Raw genomic sequence first — 21,134 nt, forward strand, 5'->3', positions numbered from 1 at the left:
AACTGTCAAACATGGAGGAGGAAGCATGATGGTCTGGGGCTCTTTTGCTGGATCCAGAGTCAGTGACTTGCACAGAGAGAGTGGCACCCTGAACCAAAACAGCTACCACAGCATTTTGCAGCGCCATGCAATACTCATCCTACAGAAAGATAATGACCCAAAACATACCTCCAGGCTATGTCAGAACTACCTTAGAAGAAAAGAACAAGACGGTATGCTTCAAATCATGGAATGGCCAGCACAGTCTCCAGACTTAAACCCCATCGAGCTGGTTTGGGATGAACTGGACAGAAGGGTGAAAGCAAAGCAACCTACAAGTGCAACACATTTATGGGAACCTTTGAAACAGTGTTGGGAAGAACTTTCCAAACAATATTTGATTTCCATTGTAGAAAGAATGCCATGAGTGTGTTCGGCTGTTATATCTGCAAAAGGTGGCTACTTTGAAACCAAAAGATTCCATGATTTCTTTATCTCCAATTGTTTATTTGTTCTGTGCTTAAATTTCAGAGTACATTGAGACATTAAACTGCGTAAATTTCAATAAAAACTGGAAAAATGGAGGAGTTCTAAAACTTTTGACCGGTAGTGTATATTAAAGTCATCTAACAGCATATTTCATATCATCAATATGGTTTAACTGGGATAATAATTATTGCATTATTTATATTTCCAGGGAGGTCCTGGAAATAATTTTCACCATTAGTATTTCTCTAGTAGAATTAAGATATTAACTCAATTTGGTATGAATTTACCAGGTTTATTCACATTTTTACCTTGGCCCAACACTGCAATGCAACCAAACAGAAGGTTTGCACAGCACTGTACAAGTATTGCTTCTCTTTGAACAGAGAGCAATGGGATCTACTACAATGTTTGGCGACCTGTGTGTGTGTTGTTCCACTCTGTATTTCAGTGTTTCTCTAGTCTGGCTGTAAATGAGTGTTGTCTACCTTTGGTACGTATAAAAGTGTCCAGAAGTGGGGCTGATTTACTAATTCAATCTCCCTCATGGGTAGGGCGGTGTCTGTACTTTTTTCTTTGCCAGTCTTCAGAATACTCCAGGGTTCACTTTGTGTATTAAACTGATATAAATCTGGGGGCTCTCTGAGAATGACAGACTGAATCTTTCTAGAAGTCTAACTCTACAGTTGCTCTGTTAGAATGCTGTGATACTGGATTGGGCTGCTCCTCTGAGGGCTGTGATCAGCACTAATATTTCCAAGGAGAGGTACAGGCTTTTCCCTGGTACTGGACTATATGGCACCCAGTTGTACCAGTACTTGCATCACCTTGTACTTGCACTTAACTGCTCCACACTTTGCTGTATTCTACTACTGCTGTAAATCATAATTATATTTTCTGTATTTTGTACTTGATTTTACTTTTAAAGGTAACCGTATTCACGTCTTTTTGTAATTACTCTTAATTGTAATCATTCATATCCCTTTATTGTACTTACTACTTGCTCTTAATGGAATTAACTCATATAACCAAATATTTAACAGCCATTGTAGTAAAAATGCATCAATTTCAGATAGAAAAAGAGAATTGGGTCTAGGTAGTCAATAAATAACTATAATGCAAAAAGGTAACAGATTGCAAACCGCAAAAGGAGGTATTTCAAATGAAGGATAACCTTCAATGAACTCATGAGTAAGAACAAACTCTTTACCAAAGATGGTGGCAATACCTCCTCCTTGACCCATAGGATGTGTTCTCCAAGAGGAGAACCCTGATGGACAAGCTTCTGCTACAGGACGTGTCCTCTGAAAGAAGGAGAATCCTGATGGACAAGCCTCTGCTACAGGATGTGTCCTCTTAGAGACGGAGAACCATGATTCTAAAATAAAATCATTAAGATAGATTTACTAGCTAAAGACCTTGCATGCAGTATTGGCAAGTGTAGGGTAAGCGGTTCAGCACTATTCCAGTGACCAAAAGATGTCTTAGTAGCAATTTTAATTAAATTCTCAGGACAAGAACCCCAGGAAGTGGCTGACCAGTGATAACAGGGTACAGTCACTACCTCAATAGAGTCATTCATTTGTGATGTTTGGTCATTTAAGTTGAGGTCATGAAGCACCCTTTCTCCCATTTAGTCAAGAATCTTTAAGATAAGTCTATATTTTTTGCCAATTTAACTGAACCCCTCTTATTGGGGTGCAAACCATCTTTCACAAAAAAGGTCCCTCACAAAAGCTATCACAGTTACCAGTAAGACACAATTTCTCACAAATCTGTTCACCATCTATTTAAGAGAACAGTCTACTGAAAGCTTCGCAACCCCTATCAATAACAGGTAGAGGTCCTGAAACAATGATCGCTCTACCTAGTTCTCTTACTTTACAAGAAAGGGATTAACAATTGTTCTCAGACTCCCTGTAACTAATATATTACTACCTATATGGACAATCACGGTTGACACCTGTCTATGCTGTTCAATTAGATTGTCCATTTGAGAAGCAACATCAAGCACTCTATCACATGGAAAATAATTTCCATGTGTTTTCTCAGTGATCCTAAATGCTATGCTAACATGTTTTACAAAGATAACTTCATTAGAATTTATTTCAGGGGTGTTTTCAGGGGTGAGAACTTAAAATCTGTTTCTGATTTCAAATTTATGAGACACAGATAAGGAATCCATAACTTTAAAGTCTCTTCTAACAGTTCCCCATTCACCTCCGCACACTGGGGGAGAGAAACAGACACCTTAAAATGGGTGCCCCTCGGACTCAGCATTGTATTTGCAGAACTGGAGTCTCCTTCTGCCCCGCAACCAGTTTCACAAACAAGCCTTGTTGGTCTGTGTGGCAAAGTGCCCGCCCCTGTGTATATTTTGTGTTGTACGTTGTGTGTTAATGTTGGTATATAGTCATTGGTACACGGGATATTAACAGGTCTGTGTAACACGAGTGTTTAAAATGTATATTTGTATTTAGGCACCTCCTCTGCCTCCATTACCTTCCTCTGCAAGTGAGTGAGAGCCGCACCAGTCACCTGTAATAAGGGTAGACTACACGCCGCTCCCACCTCTGCTGCCAGGAGACTACATGCCACTCCCACCTCCACCGCGAAGAGACTACATGCCTCGGCCACCTCCACCAGCAGGAGCAGAGCAGCAGTAGTTGCCTCTGCCTCCTCCACCAGCAGAGGGTGAATGCCTGCTGGGTCCCCGTCCACCAGCAGAGGGTGAATGCCTGCTGGGTCCCCGTCCACCAGCAGAGGGTGAATGCCTGCTGGGTCCCCGTCCACCAGCAGAGGGTGAATGCCTGCTGGGTCCCTGTCCACCAGCAGAGGGTGAATGCCTGCTGGGTTCCTTTCTACCAACAGAGGATGAATGCCTTCTGGTATCACTTCCCCCACCATCACAAGGAGAGAAGCTGGAGCTGCCTTTGCCTCCATCACCATCAGGGGGAGAGGAGCAGGAGCTGCCTCTCCCTGCACCAGAAGGACCAGGAATAGATGGTGGCTGTCCTCAGCAGCCCTTGCATAGACTGTTGCCGGAAGCACGGAGAAGAACCGCCCAGCCGCAGTGGCCGAGAAGAGGGCCAACACCCACATCCCAGCTTGTCCTGACTCCTTGCCTCGCTTCACCCAAGGATTCCTGCCTCTCTTTGCCCAAGGATGCCTGTCTCGCTTCACCCAAGGATGCCTGCCTTGCTTCGCCCAAGGATGCCTGCCTGGCATCGTCGGAGGTTGCCTGCTGCTCTGCATCGCCTGGGGTTGCCTGCCGCTCCGCATCGCTTGGGGGTGCCAGCCACTCCGCATCGCCTGGGGTTGCCAGCCGCTCCGCGTTGCCTGGGGTCGCTGGAACTGCTTCGTCAGGGGTTGCAGTCAGCTCTGCTTGGCGGCAGGGGACAGTGTGGCCGGAGTCCCACCAAAGGAAGCTGCCGGCTATGAAAAAGGGGGGAGAGGTCAACATGTGGTCAACAGCCAGTTTATTAACAAGCACTCGCTGTTAGCATTCTCACAATTTTATCTGAATGGGGCATTTTAACCCCATCTAGGCTTTAGCAATAATAAAACAGAGTGTTTTTACAAAATTAAACAATATGTTTTAAATAATAATATAACAATATAATACACACAGAGGCAGGGTGTACACCATCACAAAGTGTCTGGAACATTCAGATTACACAGGTTAGAGAAGAATAAACGGTTAATGAACACCAAAGTGTAGATGATTCAAACAGGAAGCGTTATCTCACAGTTTTTTAAATAACTCACAAGCTGAAGCTTTGTGAATAGTGATGCTTGTAACAAAAAAGTTCTTTTTTGTTACTTTTTTATTTTATAAACTACAGCCAACACAATTGTCAACTTAACTTTTTTAACAAGGGGGAAACTGGGAGCATTTTTCAGTGCAATAGGAAGGCTTTCCAGGTGAAGGCTGATCTTTGGCTCCAATGACACAACAGTCCTGTGTTTCTCAGACCGGAGGCAATAGCTAGTTTGAATTGAGCAGCAGCTGCTGACCTAAATAGGATGGTCCATCTGAGTTTAATATATTTTGTCATTAAAACATGAATAGAATTTGCATTCCAAGTGTAACTACCCCTGAAGTGCTGTGTGTCTGCTGAGTGCAAACAGAGAAACAGCAACACTGACAATGACAGTCTTCTGTGAAAGTCAGTCCTGAGCAATGATGTGTTCCTTCTCTAACTGCATTGCAGGTTAAAATACAACAGCCAGGGCCAGATTTATCAAGGTCTGCAATTTCTACAAAACGAGTTACCAGTCAACTTAAGAAAGTTAATTTAAGAACTCAAGTTGTTTGTTACAGTATTAAGCTTTGAAAATTCCCAGTTTGAGTTTCCTTTCACAAAAAAAAAACACTTCAAATGGACCTTTTAGAGAACTTGATGAAGATTTTATTATACTGTTAATCAATTTTGACACAGTATTTAAACGTATCTGTACTTTCACAACTAGATAAGCAACTTTTATTTGTAGAGAATAGTGCTATATTGTAGCTGGCAAACATGGATATTGTGGGCCATGTTTCTGTTTTCAAAATAAAGTTTGATATTCATGGAACTGGAAGAAGCCAAAAGCAGTCTAGAACAGTGTCATGAACTACATTTTATTCATAAAAACAGATTTTGTTATTCCTCATGAGAGAAAGTTGGTGCCTACAGTACAGCATGTGGTTTTTCAAGGAAAAATAAAACAAGATGGCCCAGAGGAATGAACCTGCTTAGTTATTTTATGGAGTTCTGATCTACATCCCTGCAATGAGCCTATTTCCATCTGCAGAGCAATAGGGTTGTACTGCAATAGAATTATAGGGTTGTTCTGGCATTTGCTTCTAAGGCTGGGCGCAAACCAGTGACCCTGCATCTCACAAGCAAGAATCTTTACCAAAATGCAAACAAGCCCTATCGCGGGTGCTCAATGGTGGCCGTTCATCCACCACCTCGTCTGTCTTAATCTTGGGAGCGCATATGTTTTTCATATGTTATTAGTGGAGGCTTGTCCTAATTCCAGATGGAGGGTTCTCCCTCACCTGGCCTTGCAGCTGAAATCTGCCTAGTGTTTGAGGTCGCTCATCCCTCACCTGGCTGGACTCTGCTTGGAGTCAGAGGTCGCTTCTCCCTCATCTAGCCTTGCAGCTGAATTTTACCCAGCGTAGGCTCCAACTGGGGCTAATTTTGTTCTTGCGTCGAAGAAAAATAAGGTATCAAGTCACACGTCAGCACATTTAATTATGATTCCATTAACAGTAGAAGCGCTAAGCCAGTCAATTTCACCATTTTGGATTTTAAAATTTAAATTACTCTGCGTTTCATAATGTAATGCACATGCCCCTTCGTGACTTTTCCAAAATATGTGTATTAAATATACTGATGCCTTTTGAGACACATATTCACAACATATTGATAATTATAAGCATGTTGACCTAGTAGCGACAAAACCAGTCATTTTAACCAGTTATTTCAATACATGTTTATTTATCAAATATAGCCGATAATCCTGCCTATCCTTTTCAATAAAATCACATGTACTTTTTAATACAATCAGACCCGTGATCAAGTGGTGTCTACCTGTCTCATTCTTTGAGTGCTTGAAAAACACAACTCTCAGTAATAGGTACTCCCCTGTGTATAGCATTGCAGGTTCATTCTCAGCTCTATGCACAAAACAGTGACGACCAGAAATGATGGCAAAAAAATGCCCGAGACAGTGGAATACTACAATGTCAGAAAGTTTAGTGTGGATGTGCTGACCAGATGGCATGACAGTATTCAGTCAGTCAGCGTGCATTGTGTGTGGACTGTACAGGTTAGAAAGTTGCCAGGTATGTTGGCTAAATAAATATGTTAAGTAAGTAGTTTATTGTATTATAGTTATTTATGTTCTAAAGTAGTGCATTATATTTTTGAAAAAAAGACCCCGGGTTATTTTTACAAACAAATAAAATGTTTATACAATTTCAAATGTACATTGACCCATTATAAAATAGTTACTAGTGAAGTGTTTATTTTATTTAAGTTTTCCTTGTTTTGTATGGCTCCTTTTGAAAAAAAAAAAAAAAAAAAAGTTGTGTTTTCCATTTAAATATGGTGTTTCTGCTATGCAAGTATTTGATTTGATGTTTATAAATAAAACTTTTGAGTTTTATACGATCGTTTGTCTTTCATTATCATATTACAGCTGTTTAAAAAGGTACTGGTTAAAATGACCGGTTTGGCGCTTGTAGGTAATCCGAAATTCCGATGCTTCTAATGTTAATACAGATATAGTGTCAAAATATAAATATTCTAGTACAAAAATATTGTAAAACATAAAATTATAAATACACTTAAGATTAATATATATTGCCCTGTGTATGTGCCCTGTAAAAGGGGATTGTGGGTTAACCGATGGCAGACCGGCATAGCTGTAGCACTTGACAATTCCACTCAGGAGCGCAGATTTAATTATTTGTTGCAGTTCTTTTTTTGATGCGATTATAAGCTGCCACTACTAGGACACCAACAATGACAGCACCTAGGCTGGAGTGAGGCAAGTAGGAAACCATATGATTGTACCAACAATGTTAAAGACATGGGGGCATATACAAAACGGGAGCGTAAACAAAGAAATAATACATACAAAACAGTCAAAACACAGAGAAAACAAAAGGTCACCGAGTGAACATCCACTAAAGGAGGGTCCCACTCAGAAGCCTACTGCGCTACACACCTGTTTACACTGTGTCAGGATTTTAAAATCCCATAAACTAGCCCTAGTCAAACATGTTTCAATTGTCCTGGCCAACACGCAGTGACTTTTAAAAGGCAGAACTGCTACTTTTATGGCTAGTTCACTCTTCCCGAGCTCTCCTAGTGATTTTGTAGTGGTAGCTGATTCAAGCTGATTCACTCTTCATCATTCGCCTCTGATTAGACAAAGAACAATGTGTAGCTCAGTTCCCTTTTTAAAAGGTCAGGTGCTCACTGAGACCCCCCCCCCCCCCCCCACCCAAGGCCAATCATGTATTCTGTTCCCCGGCTACTCCTACAGTATTGCACATGCTCCTCTTGAATCCATGACGGAACTGTCCCTGTCACATTCCCATACATATTTATTGCCTATTTTCTCAATGTCAAATATATTGGACAATGGGCAGTAAAGGGTTAACACAAGATACATCACATGATTTGTCTGGACAAACCCATCATGAGACTTGCCCACATGACAATCGCCTGGAAGAAATTTGCCATGACAACGGCTCCTGTCTGAATCGGAAGGCAAGGCCCTGAGCCAAACAGTCTAATAACACTATGTAACACAATTTTTGTTCCTGGGTAGTAAGTGTTATTTCCTAATTGCTTATGCCTCAAAAGTATAGAAAATGGCTATTATTCCCCACAAACTTTGTTTTTGTGACCAGGACAGTGATATTTTGAAATTTACCTATTTCCAATGAGAAAACGGGCGAATTTGTGTCTTTTCGTTCACATAAAGTCAGAAAAAAACAACATATGAATCCAAATTAACATGTATTTATACTAAAGTAATACAAAAATGACTACAAAAGATTTAGAAGTGAGTAGTTTTTCGAGATTTACGATTATACTGTAAATCACTTTCACGAATCAGCCCCCAAATGTAGTCTTTCCCACCATGTTCTCGTTATACTGTCCTTGGTAACGGCGTTCAAAGTCCAGTATATCCTGGTGGAAGTGCTCGCCTTGCTCCTCTGAGTACGCTCCCATGTTCTCCTTGAATTTATCAAGATGAGCATCAAGGATATGGACTTTGAGGGACATCCTACAGCCCATTGTGCCGTAGTTCTTCACCAGCGTCTCAACCAGCTCCACATAGTTTTCGGCCTTTTGATTGCCCAGGAAGCCCCGAACCACTGCGACAAAACTGTTCCAAACCGCTTTCTCCTTAGTAGTGAGCTTCTTGGGGAATTCATTGCACTCCAGGATCTTCTTTATCTGTGGTCCGACGAAGAAACCGGCTTTGACCTTTGCCTCAGACAGCTTAGGGAAGAAGTCTTGAAGGTACTTGAAGGCTGCCGACTCCTTATCTAGAGCTCTGACAAATTGTTTCATAAGGCCCAATTTGATGTGCAGTGGTGGCATCAGCACCTTCCGGGGGTCCACCAGTGGCTCCCACTTGACGTTGTTCCTCCCCACAGAGAACTTGGTCTGTTGTGGCAAGTCCCGCCTGTGGTAGTGCGCCTTGGTGTCCCTGCTGTCCCAAAGGGAAAGATAGCAGGGAAACTTGGTAAAACCACCTTGGAGACCCATCAGGAATGCCACCATTTTGAAGTCTCCTGTGACCTCCCAGCTGTACTCATCATACTTCAAGGCATCCAGCAAGGTCTTGATGCTGTTGTAATCCTCTTTGAGGTGCACCAAGTGAGCCAGGGGAAGAGACGGGTACTTGTTACCATTATGGAGCAGCACGGCTTTGAGGCTCCTGGATGAGCTGTCAATGAAGAGGTGCCACTCATTCTGGTTACAGGCGATTCTGATTGCCTCGAACAGACTGGTCAATTGTGGCAGAAGCAGAGCCCATCTTGACAGGTGAAGAAGCTGGAAAAAGGTTGGTGACGCTTCCTCTGATCTGTGACTTGCACACTTTCATCCAACAAGTTCCACTGCTTGAGCCTAGACGTCAAAAGCTCGGCATTGGACTTGGTGAGACCAAGATCTCTAATCAAGTCATTGAGGTCTTTTTGGTTGGGGTTGTATGGGTTTCTCTCCTCAGCTCCACCTCTGAAATTGTCATCTGGATCTACAACGTCTTCCTCGCTCTCTGACTTGCTGCTCTCTTCTAAAGACGGCTGCTCTCTCTCCGGAGGAGTGGGTACGGGGAGCTCATGGCAGTGTGGCACCGGGGCGATGGATGAAGGAAGGTCCGGATACCTGATAGCAGGTGCATTCTTGCCAGTCTGACGTTTGGAAGGGTCCACCATGGAGAAGTAGCAGTTGCTTGAGTGGTCAGTGAGTTCCCGCCAAATTCTTGGGATAGCAAACTTCATGGCTCTCTTTTCCCCTCTGTACCATCCTACAAAAATACATTTATTTCACCCATGACTAATGTGTAAGAGATTCTCACAACATTTTTCATATATTATATATTTTTTCAATAACATTGAAAATTGTAAAACATTTTAAAATTAAAAACTTTTACAATTTAAAAAATGTTGACAAATTTTATAACATAAAATTCCGAGCAACAATTGTCCATCTTACCTTCCAGAGTTTTTTTGCAGTGCTCGCAGGTGAAATGAGGTGCCCAGGGTTTGTTTTGATCCCTGATAGGCATGCCGATATATGCCTTGTAGGCCTCACACATCTTAGCAGATGCTTCCACTGAGTACTTTTCGCTCTTGTCTTGATAAATTGGCCGCAGACATAGCAAAATGCGTCTGCCGGATGCTTGCAGCCTCTTGATGCCATCTCAGAAAAATGCAGATATGTATCCACTTAGGCAGCTGGAACTAAACTGAACTGGTGGGCTTAAGGCCCCTGTATTTATACTACTATTTATATTACTGGAAAGTTCTAGAAGTTACTTCAAGTTTACTCAGCACTGAATCAAAATAGGTAAATTTCAAAATATCACTGTCCTGGTCACAAAAGTTTGTGGGGAATAATAGCCATTTTCTATACTTTTGAGGCATAAGCAATTAGGAAATAACACTTACTACCCAGGAACTGAAAAAATAAAAAAATTGTTACATGGTGTATTTTCACAGTACATTCTATGGTAATATATTGCTTTTAACAATGCTGGACGCAGGATGAATGGGAACGTTCTTACTGGTTCCCAACCCAATGGAACGCACTGTGATCTGTTCTCAATCTGCACAGCTATATTTCTGCCAGGCTCCCTCACACAGCTGGAGGGGTTTAATAACTGGGGCTGCTATAGAAGAATTAAAGAGGCTTCTGTTAATAGATGCTGATGGTGGGAACTGAACATTAAAACAATAGAGGTGGGAAAATTCTCCAGCTACTGAGACGCCAGTTTGTATTTTGTATTCAGGGATCTATTCTCAGTTTGTCTCAGACAGGAAAGACGAGCTGCAGTAGCACACTTTTCTCTGTCCCTTCCTTGAGCTGAGCAGCATGCAGACAGTGTGGAGTGGGGGGATGTTATAACAATGAAAATAAGGAAGCCAGGCCCTACAGGTTAGAATAGTCAAGGACACGGGTCCATTGTGAGGGGACAGAATCAATATGCTGCACTCAAACCAAAGAGAAAATAGATTGTAAATGAAAAGTGAATACAGCAGATCATCATGGGGCAATATGTGAAGGTTGTTATGTTAACAGACTGCTTCAAAATACGTCATTAATACGTCCATCAGCACCATCAACTACTTTGTTTTTACACTTGCAGTCTAGATCACTTTGTGGACTTGTGGATTTATCACAGAACCACATTTAGTTGTGTTGAAAATATTTGAGTTCTTTGAATTATTATTATTATTATTGCTATTATTGTTATTATTATTGAATATACTTATTTTTCAAGTACAACACTAGTGTTGAAACATGACCACTGGAAAGATATTGACATGCAGTACAACACAGGAAGCAATTAGGTTCCAGGACACAACTTTTAGTTTCATGGTATTTTATCTTTAATGCCTGCAGCATATTTTTTATACAAGTTTAAGTATCAAGAAACCACACTTTGGACAATGAACACTGTTCATTTAAGGACTGTTTGTAGGAATGTTTTCTTCAAGACTGGGTTTTTTAATTAATTAAATCGAGTTTGCAGTTCATGAAACCTTCTCTCAACAGTTTGATAGTGGGTTGTAAACACTCTTTTACAAAGCGCTCCTTGAAAAAAGGTTAATTTAAACAGTCTTACATTTTTGTGCAGGGCCTATTTATTTTAAAAAACTGGCTGTCAGGGCCAGCGTAGGCACCTGGGCAAGCGCCTGGGGCCCCGACAGAGGGGGGCCCACACACATACAGAAATGAAATTGGAAATATGAGTAAATGTACTATTTCTGCACATTTATTGTACTCCAGCAGCCTTTAGGGCACAAAATGTTTAGTTTTCACTAAACTAAACTGTATGCGTGCAGTGCAATTAAACTTTTCAGATCTCACCTTTTTTCTTTTCTCTTTTCCTGCTTGCCTCCTGTTCCCTTAGTCCTGCCTTTTCTCACACCCTATTGGCTTCCGTCCTACCCAGTTCTTTGTAAAGTTGAAAGCTATTGACTTATCTCTGCATACAATTATACAAATGTACCAATTAAAGATCTTCTATAATTGGAACATTTACTTTCCAATAATCAAGACTTTCATTTGACAAGCGTTTTGTCGAGCCTCATCTTCATAACGCCTGAATGCCTAATATAATTATACAATTTTAAACATAAGAACATAAGAAAGTTTACAAACGAGAGGAGGCCATTCGACCCATCTTGCTCGTTTGGTTGTTAGTAGCTTATTGATCCCGGAATCTCTTCAAGCAGCTTCTTGAAGGATCCCAGGGTGTCACCTTCAACAACATCAGAAATAAAACCTGCCAAACCTCTCAACCTCCAAATAAAGAGAAACATACATCTGGATGTCAAAAACGGAAGAAAAAGTCTACAAAAAAAGAAAATTAAAAAGAAAATACAATAAGTGCAGTCAAATTTGTTATGTAGATCTAAATATCATTATTTCTGTAAAGTGTGTGTTCTGTTTTCTGCTAATTGTGAACTAAGTAGGCTACAGTACAAAAATGAAAATGTGTTAAAATAATATAGTTTTAATTAAAAATAATCCTTTACTATTTTCACACTATACAGTAATGTGTAAAATGCAGCAGGATGATTTCTTTTGTGTTACCGGTAGGCTAAAGTAAAAAGAAAGTGTGCTACAGGTATTCATTTGATTTTACTACTGTACAGGCTTATAAAAAAAAAAAAGTTTTAATATATTATTAATAATTTATTTATTTTAACCCGGACAACTCATGTCTCCAGACATGTCTGGTTTAACAAGGGACTACTGATTATGAAAACCTTTTTGATTGAAAAATATTTTTGATTTGGGGGTTAAGGTGGGGATACCCACTATAGGTCCATTGTCCTGGTCACACAAAAACCTGCCCTGCAGACTGTCACTGCTGAGTGTTCTTCTAACCCCAGTGTGTGTCTGCCTCCCTTCTCCAGGAGAGCGGCTCCACATTCCTGCAGCTGGGCGCCTCCATCGAGCAACAGGTCAGTGTGATGTTCAAGCTGATGGAGGAGTATGACTGGGGCACCTTCGCCGTCATCACCAGCCTGTACCCTGGCTACACCAGCTTCATCGAACATGTTAAGGACTTCACTGACACCAGTTACTTCCTGTGGGACCTGCAGGACATCCTCTCTTTTGAAATGTCTCCGGACGGCAGCACGCGGGCGCGCCGCCTCCTCAAGCAACTGGACGCCCAGGTTATGATGGTGTACTGCTCTCACGAGGAGGCCCAGTACCTGTTCAGCGTGGCGGCTGATGCAGGCTTGGTGGGCCCTGGCTACATCTGGATCCTCCCCAGCCTGGCGGTGGGCAGCACGGACACGCTGCCCTCCGAAGTCTTCCCTGTGGGTGTGATCAGTGTGATGAGTGACCGCTGGAAGATGAGCCTGCGGCAGCGAGTGAGGGACGGGGTGGCCATCGTGGTGAAGGGGGTGCAAAGCTTTGTCAAGCAGCGCGGCTATGTTCCCCAGGGGCACACGGACTGCCGCTCGCCCTCCAGCTCCACGCTGAGCAACAACACCTTCTACAGGTAAACCTGACATCACAGTGCCACTGAAATATCTGCATTCCCAATTGATTGCTTTGGAATATTAGGGGTAACCTTATAAAAGTTTAGCAAAGTGCAAGAAATCATGGTAAATTATAGATAAGCATTGTAAAAGCTCAGAGGTATGTAAAAGCATATTAAAAACATGTCAAACAATGGTAAACTGTGATAAATGCATACATTAGTATAACTATGGGAAAAGCATGGGAAAGCTGCAAAGTTACTGTACAAATTGACCAACTTTTATAAAACTTTTAAACTTTTATAAGAATAGTTTCTCTGTAGAGAGCATTGCTATATTTTTGGTGCAAACACATGTCAGAATCATCATACTGTATATCACCTACACATCGAACAAAGATGGTACTTTGACCATTACTGAAGATGTAAAATAAATATGCAATACAAGTGATCAAATAATCTGAAAATATTGTGATCCGTTATAAATTTCTGTCATTGGAGTGATTATCTTTAAAAGTTTTTTCAATATCACTCCTTTAACCTTTACGTACATATATGAAAGTGCCCACATGTTGAAATACCTGTACCTGGCACCTGGCTAGTCTTGTATATGAATGTGCCTACGTGTTGAAATGCTTGTACCTGGCACCTGGCTTGTCTTGACCCTGGATGTCAAGGATGCCGAAGGAGGTCAGGGGAGTTTAGTTCCAGTTGACCCCAAATTGACAAGATCCTTGGACGATCACATGGCCCTGTATCCAGAGGAGCAGTACTCTTATTAGTTTAAAAACTGAAGCAATGGGGGGCTTATCTGGTCCCGAGAATGATTTTGTCAGTTTCCAAATCTCTACCCTAGATGCTGTTCAGCTTGTCTGTGATGAGCAGAACTCAGGCCTTGAACTCAGGCCTGATGGCAATGCCAGTCCTAACAAAGTCTATCTGAGGTTTAGTGTTTTTGACCCTCTTAATTATTTTCCCAGGATAGCCAACAAGATTTGGAACAAATCAAACAGGCTATTTCCCTGCCCTCACTCCAGCCCCGGTAGTCCAGCCCATTCCTCTGGCCTCACCCAGCCCCAGTATCCCAGGCTATTCCGCTGGCCTCACCCAGTCCCAGTACTCTAGTCCATTCCTCTGGCCTCACCCAGCCCCAGTATCCCAGGCTATTCCCCTGCCCTCACTCCAACCCCAGTACTCCAGCCCATTCCTCTGGCCTCACCCAGTCCCAGTACTCCAGCCCATTCCTCTGGCCTCACCCAGCCCCAGTATCCCCAGTGGCTGTAGTGATGTCACTTGTTTTCACACAGGGGGTGGCTGTAGTGATGTCACTTGTTTTCACACAGGGGGTGGCTGTCTTTATGTTTCTTTTTAAAGTGGTCAATCGAATGTAAACCCTTTGTGAGCCCAGGCAGGCTGTGAGCAGGAGAACAGCTGGTATAGGTGATTGTTTCTGTGACCTTGATGACACTGGAACATTTAGCATTGCCTTACAACAATTGAGCTAAATGATTTAAACAGAGCATTGCCTTACATCAGTGTCACTGAGCTCAATGTTTTAAACATAGCATTCCCTTACAACAGTGTCACTGAGCTTTGCAATGCTTTAAACAGAGCATTGCCTTACAACAGTGTCACTGAGCTCAATGCTTTAAACAAAGCATTGTCTACAACAGTGTCACTGAGCTCAATGCTTTAAACAGAGCATTGCCTTACAACAGTGTCACTGAGTTTTGCAATTATTTAAACAGAGCATTGTCTTACAACAGTGTCACTGAGCTTTGCAATGCTTTAAACAGAGCATTGCCTTACAACAGTGACACTGAGCTCAATGCATTAAACAGAGCATTGTCTTACAACAGTGTCACTGAGCTTCGCAATGCTTTAAATAGAGCATTGCCTTTACAACAGTGTCACTGAACTCAATGATTTAAACAGAGCATTGCCTTACAATAGTTTTCACTGAGCTTTGCAATGCTTTAAACAGAGCTCAATGATTTAAACAGAGCATTGCCTTACAATAGTGTTAATGAGCTTTGCAATGCTTTAAACAGACTATTGCCTTACAACAGTGTTACTGAGCTCAATGATTTAAACAGTGTCACACATGCTGTAAGGGCAGTGCTGATATTTTACAAAAAGCATTTTATTTGTAACAGCTCAAGGCCATGACTTATTATACATGTCTTTAACCTTTTATTTGTGTGTCATTAATTGAAGGACATGTTGTAATTTAGACTGTGTTTCTGCTAGCTGTGAGGTACAGTATGCTCTGCAGTGCAGCAGTTCATGGTGTGCAAGTTTCCAGCACTGCAGGACACCTGTCACAGCTCTACATCAGTAAAGTGTCACAAAACAGACTGTAGGGTTTACAATAATAAGCATTACTTACCATTGTTGTCATTTTACTGGATTCCCACAATATCGTTTTTGGAATCCGCTGTTTGTTCTCAGTAAAACCTCCCTGCTACAACATATTTGTTTATTTATTTATTGCATTTATATAGCACTTTTTATAAACAAGTATCACAAAAGTGATACAAAAGTATCACAAAGCATTTTACAGTACAAAAAAAAAAAAAAAACACACAATACATTTGTATAGCATGCCACACAATTGCCACAGTCAGACAATTTAAATAACAGTATACACATAATAATACAAAAGCAGCAATTTTAAAATTACATTAAAACCCAGTAAGATAAAGAAGTCATTTTATAAAAGTGTGTTTTTAGTCTTGAGCTTCTGAGACAAACGAAGGCAGAGGATTCCATAATTTAGGAGCTCTACAAGCTTGTTTAGGAGCTCTACGAGCTTGTTGACCCTAGAAATGACCGGCAGCCCCGTATCTTGTGATCTCAGAGAATGATTTGGAAGATACAGGGTCAGTAACTCCTACAAATAAATTGCTGTTAATCCATTCAAGACCTTGTAAGTTAACAGCAAAATCTTAAAATCAATTCTATACTGCACAGGGAGCCAGTGTAAAGAGGCCAAAACAAGGGTAATATGTTCACTTTTCCTGGTTTCAGTCAGAATTTTGGCTGCATACAGGATACCACACATTTTGGGACACCAGAAAAAAGTGCATTCAAAATAATCAATTCTAGATGAAACAAAGGCAAGCATTAATCTCTCGGCATTAAATATGGAAATAATTGGTCTACGTTTGGCTATATTTTCCAACTGTCAACTGTTTGCACACAAAATAGTTCACATCAACGGTATGTATGGATTTTGTTATAAATCCTACATCCTGTTTCGTGACACTTCAACCCTTTATTATCAGCCAGTACAGAGGGGTTTTTTTTTGTTTTGTTTTTTTAATTGATAATTGATAATTATAGAAAACCAATGTTTAATTTCATGTTCCTCTTCACACAAAATACCATGAAAGATCTTACAATTCCATAAACCTGTAAGAAAAAAATCTTGTTTGTTTTGCATGTGCTACTATTTTTTAACAAGTACAGAAACCTTAGTTCAAAAGCAATCTGCACATATTTGAATTGTGCAAAGATATATACTCACCTAATTAGACTCCTTTCACCTAATGTAACTGGCTACCAGAAAACCAGAAGTCACTGGGCTTTCTTACCTGGAAACGTATGCATATGTAGTGATTTGTAGTTGAAGACCCTCAGCAGTATTTTTGCCCAGTATAGAGGTAGGAAAGTACCCCAAAACTTGTTTTTTCTCCTGCTTTAATAGATTACTCTAGCTCTCTGTCTCGCTCTGTTGCAGACACATGCTCAATGTAACTTGGGAACACAAGGACTTCACCTTCAACAGTGATGGTTACCTGGTGAGGCCTTCCATGTTGGTCATCACCCTGAACAGAGAACATGAATGGGAAAAGGTAGGGCCAGGCTCTTACTGTCCCTACACCAAAACCTTTACTTTGCTTAACAATACAGTAATTTGAATATTTATTATAAACTTACTGCAGCATTACAATACAAACTTTACAACATATTACAACACAAACTTTACTTCTGCACTGTCATTGATTATTACAGCATGCGCTCTACTCACTGTCATTGATTATTATAGCATGCACTCTACTCACTGTTATTATTACAGCATGCACTCTACTCACTGTTATTATTACAGCATGCACTCTACTCACTGTTATTATTACAGCATGCACTCTACTCACTGTCATTGATTATTACAGCATGCACTCTACTCACTGTTATTATTACAGCATGCACTCTACTCACTGTCATTGATTATTACAGCATGCACTCTACTCACTGTTATTATTACAGCATGCACTCTACTCACTGTCATTGATTATTACAGCATGCACTCTACTCACTGTTATTATTACAGCATGCACTCTACTCACTGTCATTGATTATTACAGCATGCACTCTACTCACTGTTATTATTACAGCATGCACTCTACTCACTGTTATTATTACAGCATGCACTCTACTCACTGTTATTATTACAGCATGCACTCTACTCACTGTTATTATTACAGCATGCACTCTACTCACTGTTATTATTACAGCATGCACTCTACTCACTGTTATTATTACAGCATGCACTCTACTCACTGTCATTGATTATTACAGCATGCACTCTACTCACTGTTATTATTACAGCATGCACTCTACTCACTGTCATTGATTATTACAGCATGCACTCTACTCACTGTTATTATTACAGCATGCACTCTACTCACTGTCATTGATTATTACAGCATGCACTCTACTCACTGTTATTATTACAGCATGCACTCTACTCACTGTCATTGATTATTACAGCATGCACTCTACTCACTGTTATTATTACAGCATGCACTCTACTCACTGTCATTGATTATTACAGCATGCACTCTACTCACTGTTATTATTACAGCATGCACTCTACTCACTGTCATTGATTATTACAGCATGCACTCTACTCACTGTTATTATTACAGCATGCACTCTACTCACTGTCATTATTACAGCATGCACTCTACTCACTGTCATTGATTATTACAGCAGGCACTCTACTCACTGTCATTGATTATTACAGCATGCACTCTACTCACTGTTATTATTACAGCATGCACTCTACTCACTGTCATTGATTATTACAGCATGCACTCTACTCACTGTTATTATTACAGCATGCACTCTACTCACTGTCATTGATTATTACAGCATGCACTCTACTCATTGTTATTATTACAGCATGCACTCTACTCACTGTCATTGATTATTACAGCGTGCGCTCTACTCACTGTCATTGATTATTACAGCATGCACTCTACTCACTGTTATTATTACAGCATGCACTCTACTCACTGTCATTATTACAGCATGCGCTCTACTCACTGTTATTATTATAGCATGCACTCTACTCACTGTCATTGATTATTACAGCATGCACTCTACTCACTGTTATTATTACAGCATGCACTCTACTCACTGTTATTATTACAGCATGCACTCTACTCACTGTCATTGATTATTACAGCATGCACTCTACTCACTGTTATTATTACAGCATGCACTCTACTCACTGTCATTATTATTACAGCATGCACTCTACTCACTGTTATTATTACAGCATGCACTCTACTCACTGTCATTGATTATTACAGCATGCACTCTACTCACTGTTATTATTACAGCATGCACTCTACTCAGTCATATTACAGCATGCGCTCTACTCACTGTCATTGATTATTACAGCATGCACTCTACTCACTGTCATTGATTATTACAGCATGCACTCTACTCACTGTTATTATTACAGCATGCACTCTACTCACTGTTATTATTACAGCATGCACTCTACTCACTGTTATTATTACAGCATGCACTCTACTCACTGTCATTGATTATTACAGCATGCACTCTACTCACTGTTATTATTACAGCATGCACTCTACTCAGTCCTATTACAGCATGCGCTCTACTCACTGTTATTATTATAGCATGCACTCTACTCACTGTCATTGATTATTACAGCATGCACTCTACTCACTGTTATTATTACAACATGCACTCTACTCACTGTTATTATTATAGCATGCACTCTACTCACTGTCATTGATTATTACAGCATGCACTCTACTCACAGTTATTATTACAGCATGCACTCTACTCACTATTATTATTATAGCATGCACTCTACTCACTGTCATTGATTATTACAGCATGCACTCTACTCACAGTTATTATTACAGCATGCACTCTACTCACTGTTATTATTATAGCATGCACTCTACTCACTGTCATTGATTATTACAGCATGCACTCTACTCACTGTCATTGATTATTACAGCATGCACTCTACTCACTGTTATTATTACAGCATGCACTCTACTCACTGTCATTGATTATTACAGCATGCACTCTACTCACTGTTATTATTACAGCATGCACTCTACTCACTGTCATTGATTATTACAGCATGCACTCTACTCACTGTTATTATTACAGCATGCACTCTACTCACTGTCATTGATTATTACAGCATGCACTCTACTCACTGTTCTTATTACAGCATGCACTCTACTCACTGTTATTATTACAGCATGCACTCTACTCACTGTCATTGATTATTACAGCAGGCACTCTACTCAGTCATTATTATTACAGCATGCACTCTACTCACTGTCATTGATTATTACAGCATGCACTCTACTCACTGTTATTATTACAGCATGCACTCTACTCACTGTCATTGATTATTACAGCATGCACTCTACTCACTGTTATTATTACAGCATGCACTCTACTCACTGTTATTATTACAGCATGCACTCTACTCACTGTCATTGATTATTACAGCATGCACTCTACTCAGTCATTGATTATTACAGCATGCACTATACTCACTGTCATTGATTAAAAAGGTATTCAACACAAGAAAATAGGTCCCAACAAGAATGATGACACTAGCAATGGATTTAAAACCTTGATTAGAGCTCCTTAAAGAGTAATGGTGTGATTCAGAAATATATAGCGTTACATGACCCCACGTGTTGTTACAACTGTTTAAATAACGTACCTGTAATTTTTATTTTCATTGTTAACATCCTGACAACTTTTTACACTAAAACTTTAAAGTCTGTTTTCAAAATGGCCGCTCTAGTACACTGATAGTGTACGGATTATTGCCCACATTGTCAAACAAGTAACACAGTAATAACGATCCATGATGTGGTATGGAACTGAAAAGCCAGGGCCCTTGTTATGGTTTTTTAAAAATGTTTTATCACTCTTCCTGCAGTGTTTTAGAAGACAGATTTCAAATCCCAGTGCACTAGAGCGGCCATTTTGCAGCATGAACAAAAAAGAACATGTTACTGTATATGCAATTGCTTTGATGAAAATAATAATACAGCCCATCTTTATTTAAGACCCCTGGTACCAGCAAGGCTCCTCATTAGTACTTCCCCTGTGAGTCACCTGTTTGCAAAACCATCTGTTTCCAAAAAACACCTTTAGATGCTTGGATGATCATTAAAAGCCCCTAATAGTATCTCACTTTAAAACCAGTACCTTTGTAGTCTATACCAGTGGCGCATAAACTTTTTAAAATACAGCCCCCCCCCCCCCTTTTTTTCGCATACAAACGCACAGGGAGGTCCCATCCCCCCTCCACCCACACCACACACACACAACACACACATTGCAAAACGTTAGAACTGAACTTAAAATTTAACAGGTAAAAAAGGGGGGGCTAAGGTACGATTAGACTGCAAAAGGATCTTTTTTCCTAGTTTTTGGGTCTAAACCCAGATTTAGTTAAATTACATAAAATGTATCACAAATTCAATTTTTAAAATCCATATCTATATATATAAATTTAATATATATATGGCAAAAATATATATAACATTTAGCTGGCATGTAAATCTGGGTTTCTAACAAATAAATCAGTGAATTTCAGTATTTTTTTAAACCTTGCAAGTCAA

At 40.3% G+C, this 21,134-nt stretch overlaps 1 protein-coding gene across 1 annotated transcript in view; it reads left to right on the top strand.

The window, feature by feature from the left end:
- grin2cb (glutamate receptor, ionotropic, N-methyl D-aspartate 2Cb) overlaps window positions 1–21,134 on the top strand; it is a 100,822-nt gene that overhangs the window by 24,639 nt on the left and 55,049 nt on the right. Inside the window, exons 2-3 of the mRNA XM_041219752.1 lie at window positions 12,635–13,230; window positions 16,952–17,066. Coding sequence (XP_041075686.1) covers window positions 12,635–13,230; window positions 16,952–17,066 — 711 coding nt within the window. The remainder of the gene's footprint in view (window positions 1–12,634; window positions 13,231–16,951; window positions 17,067–21,134) is intronic.

The sequence above is a fragment of the Polyodon spathula genome, chromosome 20 (assembly GCF_017654505.1).
Source record: "Polyodon spathula isolate WHYD16114869_AA chromosome 20, ASM1765450v1, whole genome shotgun sequence".
NCBI lineage: Eukaryota > Metazoa > Chordata > Actinopteri > Acipenseriformes > Polyodontidae > Polyodon > Polyodon spathula.